Source organism: Sphaerodactylus townsendi, linkage group LG07 (genome assembly GCF_021028975.2).
Source record: "Sphaerodactylus townsendi isolate TG3544 linkage group LG07, MPM_Stown_v2.3, whole genome shotgun sequence".
Classification (NCBI taxonomy): Eukaryota; Metazoa; Chordata; class Lepidosauria; order Squamata; family Sphaerodactylidae; genus Sphaerodactylus; species Sphaerodactylus townsendi.
In genome coordinates this window covers 40,395,979-40,413,880 of record NC_059431.1, presented here as the reverse complement: position 1 = coordinate 40,413,880, position 17,902 = coordinate 40,395,979, and the positions used below count along the sequence as shown (strand labels likewise).

The window sequence follows — 17,902 nt, the reverse complement described above, 5'->3', positions numbered from 1 at the left end:
TCTCAAAATGATACAATTTTGCGATGGTTTGTGCTGCTATTGAAAAATTATATCAACAGTATAATTTAAACTAAGTGATAGTAGTTTATATAACAGATTTAGATGGAATTTGGACTTAAGGTGCTATATACAAATGAATACATGTCTAGAAACCCCAACCGTCTTTTAAAAATTAAAAGCAATCTTGGATGGTTATAATTTGGGGTCGGGGTGGGAAAGGGAAGGAGTAGGCGAACAAAGAGGTTACACCCCCTATTTATGGACCACTTTTCAATCCAAAATCACTTGTATTCAACTTTTTCCTCTGTAGGATTACATATGCATTTTTACAACACAATTACACAACTAGAACCCCATAGAAAGATAGCTAGATAGCTAGCTGTGGGATTATTTGGAGAAGAAAAATAGCTCAAATCTCTACTGAACTTTCAAACCACTGGTGAAGCTTGGTTCACGTGTTTATGTTATATAACCCTAAACAAAATTAGTTATTTGCAATTGTCCTTTTGACATTTTTCCAATCAGAGAGAAGGTGGGAAGGAAGCAGCAGGATATCAAATGGTAGTAGATCAATACAGCCTTATCTCAGACTATAAGAATTGGATTCCATTGGATTCCATTCCAATTGGATTCCAACACAGGGCCAATGATAAGAAATCTAGTGACAAAATTCTTACCTCAAATAAAATTGCATTGGGTTGCAACTGCCTTGAAGAAAAAATTCCTGTCCCTTTGAGGGTTAACAGGGTCTTATTTACAAGGTGATGTTATGTCTCCAGCTGCTGATTGCCACACATTGGTATTGGTGGAAAGTGCCATCAAGCCACAACTGACTTATGGTGACCCTCTTCCCCTTCGGGTTTTCAAGGAAGGACATTCAAAGGTGGTTTGCCATTACCTGTCTCCTTGTGGGTTGAGAGAACTAATACTGGCCCAAGGTAATCCAGCAGGCTTCATGTGGAGAAGTGAGAAATCAAACTCAGTTCTCTAGATTATAGCCCACCATTCTTAACCACTACTCCTCTATCAAAGAGTCAGGGTATTTTTCTCCAGGCTTGTTGGCAGCCCTATCCCTCTGTTGGTAAGCCTCCAGAGCCTTAGGCTCAGACATCAGAGAAGGTAAATATGAAGGAGAACAGGCTTGATCAGAAAATACACTTCTTCATTTTAACACAAGTCCAAATGATTTTTTATTAATACAAATACAGCACTCATCGTTTGCAAACGATACCCCCATTTTCAAAGATTTGCCTAAAATTTTGTGCTATTATTTGATTGATTCAAGATGCAGCAGTCCTTCCGGTTCCTTTATTTTACTTACCTTGGTTTGATTTGCATTCAACAAGGCACCAGAATGACATGGGCTTTGAATTTGGAGCTAGCATCAAATAGATGGGAAATATGTCTGTTGGGAACAAATTGTGAAAACAAAATCTATGCTAGTGTGTGTTTTTGTACAAAATGTCATTTCTATATATAGATATCTCTCTATATATGGTTTATTGGTAATAATCTCAGTTTACAAAGCTTTATTATATATATGGTATATTATAAAAACAGATTGTATAAATCATCTTATCATATTGACTATGGTCAAATCCATTTCCCATTAAAAGTCAATCAAAAATTTGACCCTGGTTAACCATCTAAAAAGATTAGAAACATTTAAAAAAAATTAGTGTTTGTGTCTTCCAGTATTTGTCTTTCTTAATTATCTCATCACTAGAAGTCACATTACACAGACTGAAGTCCAAAACATGCAGTAAACAGGACAAATCACAGTAGAGCAAAACAAGATTTCTTTGGTGAGCCAAAAGTCAATATATAAAAAGTTCACAAAGTTTCTAGACTTCCTTCCACAAAAAACATTCACATTACACACAATACAAAAGATAATATAAACAGTGAAAAAGTGTCCAATGTACTGGAAAAGAGGGGAATGTACAGATCAAAACAGTGGCACCTTAACAAAAAATACTAGTAACAGCAAAAAATGATCAGGGATTACCTAGCTTTTCTTAGAGTGGTTTCACATTTCACAAAAAATTGTCCCAGTTGGGATCAATCTAGGATATTTTGGGTCAAATTTTTGCAAGGATGAAATTAGTAAACATGCACAAAAATGCACAGTTAAATTGACAGTTAGGTTCTATATTTTGACACAGCAAGCTTACTAACTACAACCTAATATTATGTTGTTTTAAGAATCTCAGAAAGTTTCCCATTGACTTGTATTTCAGAAGGTTTCAAAATGTCTGGTAAGTATCTCTGCATGAGGTATCTGAAATGGTCCAATCAATGCCCATTTAGACTCTAATTTCTGGCAAGACAGACTTTTTGTCTTGTGTCCTTGAAGCAAAATATAGCTTCAGCCATTTTATATGACCCAGCTTGTTGAAAATTCTTCCTTGTGTCTACAGAGAATCATTGTATATTTTCAAAGCCATTTCTGTGATATCCATCATACATTTCTATATTATGAATTGGCTTCACGTCATGGAAGGTTTGCTTTCAGTTGAATAACTCATTTGAATGTAGCTAGATGGGGTGAGATTCTCATCTACTAAAGCCAGAGTTAGCCTTGATAATAAATACCCATTCACACTAGCTGCATTCAAATGAAATTAAAATGATGTGTGAAGTTGCTTTGTAATGCCAATATATGGCTAGTTGAATGGCATGTGAGAGTATAGCTGAGTCACATTCACCCCCTATGGCTACTTTACATACCTTTTTTAAAAAAGGTCTCAGTTTATGAAGAATGACTTCTATGACCTAGCCCTTATTGATGAAAATTCAAAGCATAGAATTCTTGCAGATCTTCCCCAAAAGTGCTAAAATGAACAATTACATTGCAGTGGGAAGAATATGATTTTAAAGTACCACTTCCTGCACTAGAGAGCAATCCTGAGCATTTCGACTAAGGGCCAAGCCAAACATGATGGAGTTCATGGTCCACTATTTTAACATTTAATGAGGTGATTTTGAAATGCTTATAGATCATAGAAGGATGAGGTATTTTTCCCACCTGCCCCCCAAGATCCTTCTCAAGTGTCAAAACAGCTGCAGAGGTGGAAAGCATTTCAGCCCTTGAAAAAGCACATAGGAGTGCCTTATTAATCCATGTTGTGAGTCCAATTGGGCCTTCATGTGATTTTTAAATCATCTTGTTAGAACAGAAATATCTGTGGTATTGTCATGGGCCATCTCCTGGAGAATGAGGAGTCCTCAGGAGATGAGCAGAGCCCAATAAGCCCGGACCAGGTTGGGAACCAACAAGGGCTGAGCTTAGAGCAGCCAGGGCCTCTGCAGGCACTACCGGGTAAACAACAGGCAAGTTAGGATTCAAAGCCAGATGTGCTTGCAGAAGTAGGCCGTGTACCCAGCCCTGCTCCAGCTGTAGAGACTCAAGAACCAAGCTCATCTGAGCTTACACAACAAAAGCAGCAGTGCAGGGAGCTTTTGCAAGTTAAATGGAGAAGCGCACACCTAGATCAAAGAAAGCACCTTTTGCTGCTGAGGGAAGCAGAGTCTTCACAGAGTGAAGACTAACATGCTGGAAGACCTTATATTAAGCAGGTTTACAGACCATACTGGCCTGGATGCAATGGAGCATGTGATTGCTGCAACGCTTCCTCTGACCTGTTGACTCTGTGTATTCTGACCCTCAGCCCAGACCTCTGATGCTGAAATTGATTAACAGACTCTCTGACTACTCAGTTCCCTGCTGTAACTTGATAACCTCTTACTGGAAGCCTTAGGACAGGTATCTACAGGTTAAACTCATGGAAGCCATCATGTCTAATTTTGTCTTAAGTCACATTTTGTTTAGTGGTGCTTACTTCTAGAACAGTATTCGTAGGAAGACAACTAAAGTGTACCTGGCCAAGCCATGAAACAAATGATTACTGACTAGGGTACTTATATCCCATTCCTAGTTTTGTCTCCTTAGGAAAAAAAATCTGTAACCTTTCTATGGACACATAAATACTATTCACAAAGATGTTGCTCACACAGCTCTAATTCATGTTATCACAGACAAATAATCCCATTTATTAGAATTTCCTTCTCATGTCAAAAAACATTTGAAACCAAGTCTGGCTCTTTCAAACACATTTAGTTGATAGCTAACAATGAGTGACTAAGTTATTTTAAGATAAAAAGAACATCCAATAAATTATCTCAGTATGGCTTACTTCATTTATTTATGTACGCTTCACAGCTGCAGCATTCATACATAAACATTCATTACTTTATAAAAGGATTAAAAATGGTTATATATATTTATATATACAAAATTATTTACTTTTTAATTTTTTACAAAAAGGCAGGTCTATTTCCAACTTAAAAATGCAGAGAGCTGTAACATAGACCTATGGTTAGTGTTGTAAAACTTATCTCTAAAAAAGTGGCCCTGGTTGAGCTTTATTGAATTAGCACTTTGCATTCCTACAGGCCCTCCTTGTCATTAAAAAGTTCTCTAGGCAAGTCCCTTTTAGTCGATGCCATATCTGGAAAAGTCAGGTCCCATGCTGCAGTCCTTAGGTTAGGGTGGATCCTTATGTAAGGTTCACATCACATAGTTTTAAGTGGTACCTCTTGTAGAGACAGACTGTCAGTATTCCTAAAGCAAGGTGCTGTTTCCACTGTCCATCTTCCATTTGCATCAGTTCTTTTTCTCCTCCCATATTTTTTTAAAAGATCAGAAAACAATCTAAACCTATTTCCAGCCAGGTGAAGTACCTCAAGACAAACAAACAAACAACAAATGATTAAAGACCTCTGAGGCCAGATAGCCATAAATAAGTCTGAACTTAGTGTGACATCTCATTGTATATACAGGATTTTGAACACAACACACATTTAAACACCATTAAATCATCTTATTTACATTATCATTGGTGCTAAAATGGAACAGTTTTAATTATTACAGTATGCTGGTTTAGATCATCAAATGGTCCCACAACAATTAACATACTAGCTAGGCTGGAAATGGATCCCTTTTCAAAGTGGCATATGTAGCAATTGTTGATAGGTGTTGTGTGAGATCCTTACATTTCCACAAATTCTTGATAATACTCCTATAACTGATAAGAGAAAGGCACAGTAATTTAGGACTTTGGCTGGCCCGGAAAGCATCCCAATGTGACTAGAGTGTGTTCAACGCCTTGAATCCTGCCATGTCCTGATCCAACGATGAAAATGTTTTGATGAGTTTAATGAATTTTCTTTTTCTGGTGAAGAGTGTTTATAATAATATTTCTTAGAATAAGTCCTTTGGAATGATGATGCTGAAAATGAAAGAGAAGGGAAGGTTTACAAACGTGCCAGCAAAACTAGAAGCAAGACTATTGGATGCAACACATTACATACATATCATAGTCATTTAATGGTTCAGACATTTACTGGTTCACCAAGAGGTCTTCAGGTTCTTTCTCCTTTCCATAAATCCTGCAGATAATCTCACTTGTGATTAAAAAGATGCTCATGATTTTTTTTTCCAGAAAAGAGAGGTGATGAAGCAAATCAGGCATCAAAAGTGATTAAATGCAAACATGGAGATACGTATCATATTGGTGGAGCATATGGTGCATGGATCATATTGCTGGAACAATCCTAAGGATGTCTCCTTAGAAGTAAATCCCAGTTTTTCAACGAGACAGGCAGCCCAATTCAAATTCAGAGGCGGCAGGCTGTGACACGGCTCCTACCTCTAAAATGTTTTTGGGCAGCATGGGGAGCAGAGAAAAGCCCTGAAACATCCCCACCATTGAAAAACTCAATAGGGTTGAAAGGACATCTGCCATACAAAGTGTGGCATAAGTCTGAGGACCGGTGCACCGTATTACCAACCCTCAATCCCATGCAGGAGCCGACTAAAGTTGGCTCTCCCACACTGCCCCCTCCCACACTGGTGTCCAAGTGGGACACCAGCACATCTCCGCTGCAGCCTGAACTTCCAGGTTTTACAGCAGTGGAGATGTGGGCTGGCCAGCTGCCAGCACATCTCCTTCTTCATTGGGGTAAGTGTCCCACAAGCCGTCCCCCACCCTTTGGATGGAGCTGTGACTCTCAGAAAACTGTTGTTAGGACTTCAGCCTGCATTTCTTAAGTGGTAGAGTGGGGAGGGTACATGTGTTGTTGAAGATTCTTGTCAGTAAATGTCTGACCAGGGCTTTAGACTTTATACATTATATATTTCAAAGGTAACTCACGAGTCATGCAGGTAATTTTAGGTAAATCCCATCGTCCATTCCCCTGGCACCGGATGGTTGGAATGTGACGCTGGATGAAACCATCTTTACAGTGATATCTGATCAATGAGTTAATTTCATAACGAGGCTTCATCTTCCCAAAAGTCTTTGCATTTTCTACAACTGGAGGTTGGCCACAAGCAACTGTAAAGTAAGGCACGAATACAAGCTGAAGGTCAGAATTCATGTTTGATCTCTCTATTTCTGAATGCATTTCTTTCCATGGAGTGTGACTTCTTACCCAGGATGTTCTCAATTATTCTAGGGCCAGGACCAAAAGTCCAGGATGGAGCTCTAGAATCAGTGCTAGCCCTCAGCTCCCACCACCACTAGGGCAAACATGGGTTGACCTTTGTCATGTGAGAGGTGGACAGGAGCTGCTACTCCCAGAAGCCGCTGCCTGGGACCCAGAGATGGTGGGCTTGAATGGTGGCAAGAGCCTGATCTTCTCTTCCTGTAAGAGTTTAGGTGGTCATGGTCCTTCCCAATAGGGAGCCTGGTGCAGTGACTCCTGTTGCCCACTGTCTAAGACTGCACCTTATTGTTACCTCTTCCTTCCTACCGAAGCTTCAATTGCTGATTTGGTGGGTTGTTTGGAGATGTAAAGGGAGCGGTAGATGAGAAAGTAGACAGAAATGCCCCATTGGATCCAAATCCCCCCTCCCCCAGTTCTCACAATACCAGAAAGCCCTTATAAGTACTCCCACAGAATAATTCAATCACTGGATGATCAGAAAGTAGAGGTTTCTAACAATAGCAGCTAGAAGTGTGAATGAGCATCTTTTATATATGACCATTGTAGACTGTCAAATTCCTGACTGCTGGCAAAAGTTCCATGGCCTTGTTCAGAAAGCTTATACACTGCTGCTTAGCCCTGCAGTTAGGGAATGTTTTTTTCACGGCAGAGATTTCCTTGCAGAACATGCTCTGTGATTCAGTGCTGCAGATCCTGAAAGCCCCACAGTTAGTGAGAGTGGAGAAAGGAGAAAGGAGAAACCCCAATATTTTCCCTTGCTTTGGTGTTTCTGCTCCTTACAGTCCCCCCCCCACACACACACACACACACTCACTCCCCGCTCTGTAAGGGAAGGACAGGGAGAGAACTGTAAGATACAAAGACATGAGGGGGAGGTGGTAGCAGAAGCAACATCAGCAAGAGAACAGCCAGGCAGATGTGAACAGAGCCACAGTGCACCAGCAGAGCATGCCTGGAAGCCAATTTCCTCACTGGAGACAGCAGAGAGAAGGATCCCACCAGGGCACGTAAGCAGCCCACCAATGCTCTTCCAAGGAGAGCTGGATCTGCTTCTTTTGTTTCAAAAACACAGCAAGATAAGTATAACAATATCAATATCAGCAATTTAATATAACAGAAATATCAATAGAACAACAATTTGAAGAGTTTTAACAAAGCTGGCAATCCTGCGCCTACTGGAAGTGACCCAGAAGTGGGGGGTAGACAAGACACACAACAGGCAGCAGGGCACCTCCTTACATGTAAACAGAGAAATGTAAGGAGACTCCATTATGAACTCACTGCGCAGAAAAATGTCCTGAGAAAATTTCTCCATGCATAAAGGGCCTAAGAAAACAAAGTTGAAGTTCTTGCACAATTCAGAATGCAATTTGTAATTCTCTACATAACATTTTACCTGTTCCTTTCTTGCAGGTGTATGTCAGATGATAATTGCATGGCACGTCATTCCACTGGCCATTCTCATGCCAAATTATAACTACACAATCCTCTCCAGAGGAAAAGAAACTGTCTGGCTGGTTTGGTCTCCAGTTTTCATATTGCTGAGGGAAACAAAAAAGCACAACAATGTTTAAGGGGCTGAATTTTACATTGGCCTTGATATATAAGGAGGAAATGAGTTATGCCCATATGTACTACCATAGCAAGTCTGTGAGTGGAATTCTGTGAATGGAATCACAATTTGTGAGTGGAATCATCATAAACATAGCTGAAATATTAGTAGTGGTTTTGAAAACAGCTTCATTTTGGCTTCTAAATTCAATCCAATCCAGTTCAATCCTCTCCTTACTGCAGCCCTCATTCCACATGCAGGGACATATCTACAGAAAATGACACTTCGGACAAGCTCTCAAACTGTGCTTTCATCCTCTTATGATCTGGATGTTATGTCCCTATTAATATACCCCAAGACTACATTAGCCTTTGGCCGATTTTTCACGGTAAAAATGCCCTGTTGTTAGCACAAAGAATAATCCTGTGCAGCCAGGAGTTCTTCATGTCTCCTGGTGCTGTAGCATGTCTGCCATGTTGTTGCCCCAGCCCCCCTCCCCCCCCCCCCCCACAGCATTGGATTTGCTCTGCAAATTTCCAAAACTGCCAAAGTTGTGGTTCTTTTGAAATGTCCCTTTGTTGCCCTGGTGGCTTCCACTGCTGTGCAAAACTCCTCAGCCTCAGAACCACAGAACCAGGGCCATTTTTCCTGCCTTGCCACTCTGGCCCACCCCACCAATGGACAGGCACTGAAAATCAGTGCCCTCCCCCTCCCCCTGCAGTAGAAAAAAACATGGAAGGAGAAACCTTAGTTTTTAGACAGAAAAGCTGTGAGTGGGAGGGCGGCAATTCAGCAAGGATTTTAGATTATAGACAAAGTGGGGTGGAGGCAGAGGCGTAGCTGGGCCAAACTGCACCCGGTGCGCTCTATATTTTCTACCCCCATGCCCCCCCATGGTATACACCCCCGTGGCGCCCCCCGCAGCACCCCCTCCCCCCTTCCCACACTTACCTTAGTTCCTTTCCTTTTTCTTGAACTTTTTCAGGCTGCAAAAGGCCTGTTCACAGTAAAAACGGCCCGATGAGAACTATACTTCCCAGGAGACCTTGTGAGCTCCAAGGTCTCCTGGGAACTGTAGTTCTTCGGGCAGTTTACCAACCTGCTTGCAGCCTGAATACAAGAAAAAGCTAAAATGAAATGAGCGAGAAAAAGACATTGCAGAAGAGCTTGTGGTGCAAATGGAGAAGCACCTAGCTCATGAAGAAACAATTGGGGCATAACACGCGTGCCCAGCCTCAAATCCTACGAAGAACTGGGGAGCAGTGAAGAATCAAAAGCAGGGCAAAAAACGCCGTGGCAGGTACATCTACCATGGGGCATTTTGACTGTGAAAAATTAGCCTTTGTCACTGCATCATACTGACTGCTCAAATTTAACTTACTGTCCACCCACATTCCAAAGTCTTGTTCTCACACACTACTACTCAGTAGTGTATCGTCTTTCAAGAGAGAAAGGGAGGAAAAGGGAGAAAGGTGAAAGGAAAGAGGGCTTTTTGTGGGCTTTTTGTAGTTTTAAAGTGTTTATTCAGTTTTTGGCCTGCATGGGGCTCAGGGTTTAGGCTAGCTGCATCAAAATTTCAGGAATCTTTTGGGAGACTCTTCTGATGATACTACCCATGTTTGGTGAGGTTTGGTTCAGGGGGTCAAAAGTTATGGACTTCCAGAGGGGGTGCCCCTTCCCCTGGTGTTTCCAATGGGAGCTAATAGGAGATGGGGCTACACCTTTGAGGGTCCATAACTTTGGACCCTATGAACCAAACTTCATAAAACCTGGGTGTTATCATCAGGAGAGTCTCCTAAAGATACCCTGAAAATTTGGTGCTGCTAGCTTAACAATTGCACCCCTGACAGCAGGCACCCCCCCCCCAATTTCCCCAGATTCTCCTTTTAAATCCACCCCCTTTAGCATGGATTTAAAGGGAGAATCTGAGGTCCCCAGTTTAAACATTGAAAGTGATGCTGTTTCAGGGTGGGGGAGAATACACCCCCAAACAGCATCACTTTCAATGTTGTTTTAACAGGGGACCCTAGATTCTCCCTTTAAGGTGGGTTTAAAAGGAGAATCTGGGCTCCCTAGTTTAAATACCATTGAAAATGATGCTTGGGGGGGGGGGATTCCAGCATCACAGCAGCTGCCCATTAGAGGTGAGGGTGGGGGTGTAAAACTGATATTTTTGCACTGGGGTCCATTTTCCCTAGCTATGCCTCTGCCCGGAGGGGAGGGAAGAAGGGACTGCCAGCTGCCAGCCCAGCCAGTGTGTGTGTGTGTGGGGGGGGGGTAAGGCAGGGGAGTCTGCCATCCCTGGCCTTGGAGAGCTGCTTTTATAAGCACTGATGCTGGGGGCGGGGCTTGGGGAGATGTGGCCCCACCCCCAACCCCCCCACCCCTAAAAATCTATACCTATGTCCTTGGAGAGGAGAAAGAGAAAAAAGGAGAAGTGAGAAAAAGGAAGAAAGGGAGAGATAGAGGGAAAAGGGAGGAAAAAGGGGGGAAAGAAAGGGAGGAGAAAAAGAGGGAAGACAGAGAAAGAGGAAGATAAAGGGGAAAAGAGAAATGGAGGAACAGAAAAGTGAATAGAGAGAAAGTGGGAAGAATGAGAAAGGGGAAAGAAAAGGGAAGAGAGAGCTCTGACGGCAATGGAGGGATGAGGAGAATGTCACCCACATCCCCCCCCCCTCCATGACTGCTGCAGAAAAAGGCTATGGTGACTTTAAAATTAAGCTTAATTTATTTCCAGGCAAGCGATGCTGTCCCCAAGAAGAAATTGGGGACAGGGACAAGAGCAGGCAGGGCACTCTTTCTATGGCCTTGTCCCCGCCCCCAATCTACCCCCAGCTGCTGCTCACCTGGACGTAAATTAAATTTCATTTTAAAGCAACCATAGAATTTTGTGGTGGTGTGGGCAGCAGGGGAGAGAAACGTCCCACATTTCTTTTCCCTGCTGCCACCAAGAAAAGCCTATGGTTGCTTTAAAATTAAGATTATCTTACGTCCAGGAGGGTGGTGGCCAGGAAGAGAGGAAGGCAGGGTCAACGCCAGGGAGGACTCTTCTTCTCTGGCCTTGTCGCTGCCCCCTATCTCTTCCTGGCCACAGGGCTGCTCACCTGAAAGTAAACTAAGCTTAATTTTAAAGCAACCTCAGGATTTTTGTATGTATGTGACAGTGGGGTGGGTGGCGGGCAGGGCACCCCCAGGGCAAAGGCCCCCAGGGTAAGAACCCTCCCTTGCCCAGCCTTCGTTATACCCCCTCCATATGATTTTTGTCCATAAAATTCTCATGAAGTCTCACAAATTCTCATGGACAAAGGAGATCCCACCTCTTATTTTTCACTAATTGAAAAAAAAAATCCAACCATTAATATTGCAGCTTCAAGTTTCACTAAATGGTGAGGATTAGATGCTTGAATTTACAAAGAAAATGTCAAGATTGTCAACATTCTAATGAAGGCACAGTGATTGGGGATAATGGCCCTTTCAGCCTGTGCCGTACAGTCTACAAAACTACCATTTTTTCACTGTTGCACAGCAGGGGGAAATTCTTGCCTTTTCAAAGGTATCTCACATTCTCATATGTGACATTTTCCCTTTTTTAAGTCTTCTTTTACAAATACAATGTTTGTTTTGATTCTTTTTTTGTTCTGTTCATAGTGAAAATAAAATTTAAAAAAAACCATGTATCTCATGTCCTTTTGGTTTACTGTATCCAACCTTGCTCTGAAGAAATAGATCTACAATAGAGGGTGTTGAGGTCTTAATTCATTGTCTGAATTCTTCTTTAAAGTAATAAAACAGAGAAGAGAGGGAATAAGAGACATGCTTAAAGAAACTTATTTAGCCATTATTTTTGGTGCTCTCTATTTGTCATTGCAAGTAGAATTAATGGAGACAAAAATAAGTTTCCAGAAGGGCAAGAGTTCTAATAAATGCTAGGCACTTACCAGCCAATCTGTCCCTTAAATGGTCAAAATGGTATGCTTTACAAGTGCTTTTATTTAATTTCTGTGCTTACATCTTGGAGCTGGTCCACATGCATGCTTATAAAAAGTCCAAATTGTTTTGCTTTGATTCTTTATAAACTAATCCAAACACAGTGTCTTTCTGAGCACATTTTAGTAATAAAGTTAATGAACCACATAGATGTGCTGCTTACTTACTGAGGCTGTGGAAAAACTGAATATAATATTTAAATCTCTCCTACACTGTGTCACCTTATCAATCACAGAACTTTAATTATCTAAGCAAGGGAACTGAAGCTTTCAAATTGCCCTGCATTAAAATGATTGCCAGAGCCAACTAATAAAACTTTATTTTATTGCAAGATTACTATAGCTGCAAGCATGTGCATTCTTCCCTGTAAGTAAGGCTCACTGAATATACCAGGACTTACTTCTAAGTAAAAACACTTAGAATTTGGCTGTAAGTGATAATTTTCCTTCTTCCGTTCAGAATATTCCTGATTTGATACAAAGCAGGCCCAAGGCTTACCCAGTGCTGCCTCTGACGCTTGGGCGGGGCAGGGCAAGAAGAGTCACTCCCCAGCACCGACTTCTTGATGCCCCCATGCGCAGTGCCATCAGAGACAGACCAGCGAGCCTGCGTGCCTCCCTCTCCATCAGTGGGAGCATCATTAAGGGTGGGTCAGGCCTCATGGCTGGGAGCCCAGAGAGGGGTGACCAAGTGGGCCTGCATACCCAGGCAGCAGGGAAGATCCATTTAGTGGCTAGCACTCAAATGTCTCCCATTTCCTCATTGCTCCATTCTCCCAGCACTTGGACTTGGGAGGGGCGGGAGGTGTTGCTTAGGTTCACCAGATGTGCTGTCTGAGACCTGGATCCATCACCTATGCTGCCCCTCTGCTCCTACTAGCCTGTAATCCAATAAACAAGCCGTGGCCTTTTTTACTACCACAAAATGTTTGGTGTGTGTGTGTGTGTTTATTTGGTATTCCTCTCTTCTGCCTGTCCCCCTTCTGCCCCTCAGCCAGCAGGACTTAAGCTGTGAAGTCATAAACAACTAAGATGGTCCACAGAAGGCAGGCCTACTCAATGTTTTTCAACGAATGGTCTTCTGAGTGGCTAAGATTCTCATGTGCACGTCTGTGTATCTTCTCCAAAATAAAAATAAGAGAACTATATATTGTTGGAATTGGAAGTATGAGCTTACAACTATGTACTCTTCAAAGTGAAAAGGCACCCAGGATTGGAGCCTGCAGAGCAAATGTCCTGGGGCAATCTTCAGCAAATAAAGACAGGGAGAATCCCTTCAGCAGCACAGAAAACGTCAGCCATAAGCTGAGGAGGAAATTGATCAGACCTGCTTAATGGTCAGGTGGGAAAAAGCCATTTTTCTCCTCTGACATCTGTGCTGTCTGGAGCAAACACGAGAGGTGGGTTTTTAAAGACATTTCCAGGATGTCCTATTTTGGATGTGCAGAGTAAAAAAAAAGTTGCTTCTTTTTAAGACATCTCCCAGATGTCTTTTTTTGTGCTGTGCAGAATGGACGAGTGTCTAGCCAACAAAAGAACTGAGAAGAAGATCCAGCAGGGGCTGGGCAAGTGGTCAGCTAGATCAGGCTATGAGGGCAGGCCCCCTCTCCTTGTCTCTTGTCTGTCCTTAGACTGATACTCTTAGGCTTAATATCCTACTTCTTGGAAGTTGGTTACAGAGACTCTCTTTAGCTAGTGAGGTCGAAGCATGCTATCTCTCCCCTCTTTCCTATCCTAAATGTAGTTTCCTAATAAACATTTCTTCTTTAATCCTTTTACTCAGTGTTGGCAGTGTATTGCTTCTTGATACTATAAACTGCCAATACCTGCAGTCTAAGTCTCAGAGAATGAGGAGGGATAATACAAAATAATTTTTGTGATTATGTAGCTCTGTCCTCCTGGCCAGCATAACTAAAGCCACGAGCACATTTGATTCAAATTCAAATACAAACCTTCCGACTTAACAGTCAAGAAAGCCAGAACTTCCTTTGAAAGTCTGTTCCAAAACAACTAAGTGACTTCAGTCACCCTAGAGCCAGCTACTAACGCCCTGTTCTCCCAAGAGGCTGATTTCCTATTTGAATTTGCCAGTGCTATCAGAAGACGCATGTCTGCCAAGCACTGACCACCTGCAAGTCCTGGGATTTTCAGCACTTGATGTCTAATCCAGCAGCATTTCAAGGGAGTTGTATGTGGCTTGTAATAATAGCAGAGAGCCCTGGTTTGAATTTCATGCAACTGGCTCTGTGGTTTCACAAGAATGTCTGACATGCTCAGGCATGACATGCTGTTGCCTTATGTCTGATATCATTGCTGCGCACATTTACTTTGGCTCTCTGCTTCTCATGCTGCTTTTTTGCTGGTGTCAGAACCATTTAACAGAGCAGGTTCTAGGTTTCCGAGCTGCTTTTAAAACCCTCTACCTCATATAAATGGAAGAGCTCTGATTCATAGAGGCAAACTTCACAGATTGGGAGATAAGCCTTTGAAATGGTTTTCACAGCTTGTATTAAAATGCTTTCTAAAGTATGGATAGAGTCTTTGAGAGCAATGGGGTCTGAAAGGCCACTGGAAAGACTCATGCTGAATAGCAGGTAATAGAATACACACTGCTCATGCGGCTCAGCCGTATATTAAACTTTTCCACTGTTTGTAATATGTAGGTGGTAAATGAGGGTGGGAAGCAAAGTGACGGGGAGAAGTCAAGGACAAAATCTTCCACTAGGCTTAAAAGCTTTTCTCTGGCATCAGAACTCACGAGAGGTAATTTGGCAGTAACAACTAGGTTCTAAGTCATTTTGTGGGCAGAGTTGTCAAAAGCAAATGCAATTACAAAAGGTTAAACTGAAATTAAAAATGATACTGTATTCATCGTTATTAGATTTTGCAATATATCACACCTCAGAACAGAATTCAATGGGTTAAATCCAGAATGGAACTTTCCTACTACCCCGCCCCCCTGCACTGCAGCCCACTGATCTCCATAAAATGCTGCTCTAAGGGACAGGGGACCCTGTGGAATGAAGTGGGGGGGGGGGGCAGGCAAAGTGGGAATAAGTGAAATTGCTAATTTGGTCTGGATACAACCCACTGTATTGAAATTTATATATTTGGACTGGACCCAACCCATTGTATAGCAATATAGTATTAGGCCTTTGTACATTTGCTTTCATAAAACCATAATGCATATTATGTCTTATTAATGTCTTCAAAACACATATGGGTAGTGCAGAAGATGATATTTTTTTCCTAGATTGGAATCAGAGGTCTCTTTGGAGAAAGAGGGGTGGGTGAAAATATCTCTCCTCCTTGTGCCTACCACGCGAATCTAGGTGAAATTTAAAGCCATAGATGCACAATTCTACAATCACCCCAATAGCTAAGGTTCCCTGCTTGAATTCTCTGAATGTGATATGTAAAACTTAAATTGTATTAGAGAATTCTGGGATGGACTCTCAAATATTAAATATTCAGGGAAATGTAATTTAACCATTTGATTTTGATTTTTTGCAATCTCAGGATAGTAGGTTCGTGCAGTTATAGATTCCCCACAGCCCAGAAGTTACACACTTGCCAGATGTTAGGAAATCTTTTAAGGACTTGATGCTCTCTCTCCCCTTTATCTCACACAGAATTACAGACCCAATTTTTCCCAGTGTCTGCACTCTCTGAGGATCAGGACCTTGCAAAAATAATTACTGAATGGAAGACCACCACAATTCACCAGAAGAACACTTGGAGCACTTCCCAAAAAGCAACCATAAAATGGAACACAATCAGAACAGAATTAGTGGCATAAGCTATTCCCTAATTAAATCCTGTAAGTGACAGAAGGATGAATGTACCATTAGCAATTAATTAAAATGATTGATTAACCAGACTACCAATGGACATTTGGAAAATACCCAATACATCTAGCCCCAGGAAACAGCTGTTCCTTTGATTGGACATGCTTTGTTATCATCATATTATATTTATATACTAGTGGGCCCGGCCACGTGTTGCTGTGGCTCAGTCTGATGAAGTGGAAAAGAAAGAAAAGGGGAAGCGAACGGTTCGAACATGTGTCATTGCACAATGCTTGCAAGGGAGGGGAAGGGCAAGGGACCCCTCGCTCCCCTCCCTCTCTCCTGTTCCCTTGCATGGCAACCCGGCCAGTCCCTCCCTAACGTTCCCCTTCCTCTGCTAGGGTGGGTAGGCCATGTGCAGGTGGCGGACCCTGTCCTTTCACTCCCTTCCCTTGCAGGCGAATTACCTAGCTTAAAACACGCTGGGAGGCATCAGCTACGTTGTGTTCAGCAAACCTCGGACCCTCCCTCACCTTCCCCTTCCTCCGCTAGGGTGGGTGGGCCATGTCCAGATGACGGACCCCATCCCTTTCACTACAGAGGGCAGTGGTTTTCAAGGAAGGCATGGTTGTTTCCCTTGTATCAGAGGGTGTTGCTTTGACAGCCAGCAGATGGCGCTGTTGGGGAACAGAACTGTGGTTCCAACTGTCACAGGTGTGGCATGTACACAATAACATGCACAGTTGTGATATGTACACAACAGAAGGTGTGGAAACAGTATGGAAACCTGGCCGCACGCGAATGCGACGTTGTGTGAAAATTTCAAAGCAATCGGTCCTGTAGTTTGGGAGATTACCTGTCAGCAGAAAAACTGATAGATTTTTATATATATACATATAGATTTTACATGCTTTATTTTTCCACCTTTCTGAAAACCAAGGCTGCCTATAAACACCTTAAAGAAGTTCCTTAAATCAACTATACTGTACACCAATATCATAGCACACAGTCCCATATAAAGTATCAAGTGCAGTACTAAATTAGAGATATGAGACAGAGAGTACCAATGCAATTTCCATCTGCTATAAACCAAAGGAAGGGGAAAAACTGTTGATAAGAAACAACAACAACAACAAACCAACAATAGGCTGTGGCACATAGGCTCATGCAAGAGGAAAGACTTTTATGGAGATTTCTAGGCCTGTTGTATATCCTCCGGAATGCACTAGGGTCTTCTTACCACCTCTCTCTTCTTCATGTTGGTTTGTACTCGATTTCTTTTTTTATTTTCTATTTTATTCTATTTCAGTATTCTTTCAAATAACACATGGCAGAGAAACAAAACAGTTCATTTCCATTTTTGGCACAGTATAATATTAATTGGGAGAAGGGGGAGTCTAGCCAGCCAAATGTACAGATGGATACAAAAATAGTATCTTTCTCTCAATTATTTCCTTGGTAAGTTGTTTCATTTAAATGCTCTACTTTTTAGTCCACTGAAGCTATCAACTGGAGGGTTTTTACTTGTCCAGGGAGATCCAGCTGTATTAGCATGTTTTAACATGTAGGTCATCTAGCTGGATATGATCTGCAAATCCAGAAGGATATTGCCAGTTATAAAACTCAACCACCCAACATCCAGCACTATAAGATAATGATCCCATACATCCTCTAACAGATAGTTGCTGCAGCCACCTTTGGAATTTAAGCCACCTTATGGCGGTACCACCACAGCTGTGCATATAGATTTGAAATTATGTCGACAAAACTTCCTGAAGTTCAAGAAGTCAAGGGTGGGTGAATACCATTTTTGTTGTTCAGTGCTCTGCAGCTCCTTGCCCTTTTCCTGAGTTAGTAGAAATTGAATAAATTATATCAATTACATAAATATGCAAACAACCCAGTGTGCATAATTTGCACAAGTTGCAGGATACAGTTTTTCTTGGCATGTCAGTTGGATTCTCTTGGAACACAGATCTGATTGATTTTCCCCCTGTAGTGCAATGCACATACTGCTGTGCATACTAATTTTATACCTCTGAAGAAATCTGAAAATGCTGTGTTTG

The 17,902-nt window shown here is 42.0% G+C and overlaps 1 protein-coding gene across 7 annotated transcripts in view; it reads right to left on the bottom strand.

Moving 5' to 3' along the window:
* Window positions 1–4,023: 4,023 nt before the first annotated feature.
* VCAN (versican) overlaps window positions 4,024–17,902 on the bottom strand; it is a 152,578-nt gene continuing 138,699 nt past the window's right edge. For 5 of the 7 annotated variants that reach the window (XM_048503758.1, XM_048503757.1, XM_048503759.1 and 2 more), the window contains 3 exons: window positions 7,907–8,051; window positions 6,216–6,398; window positions 4,024–5,291 (listed from right to left, as the gene is read on the bottom strand). In XM_048503758.1, coding sequence (XP_048359715.1) covers window positions 5,161–5,291; window positions 6,216–6,398; window positions 7,907–8,051 — 459 coding nt within the window. In that variant the 3' untranslated portion in view covers window positions 4,024–5,160. Of the gene's footprint in view, window positions 5,292–6,215; window positions 6,399–7,906; window positions 8,052–17,902 lie in introns of those variants that run through there. The other 2 variants (XR_007245089.1, XR_007245090.1) reach the window with 2 other exon arrangements.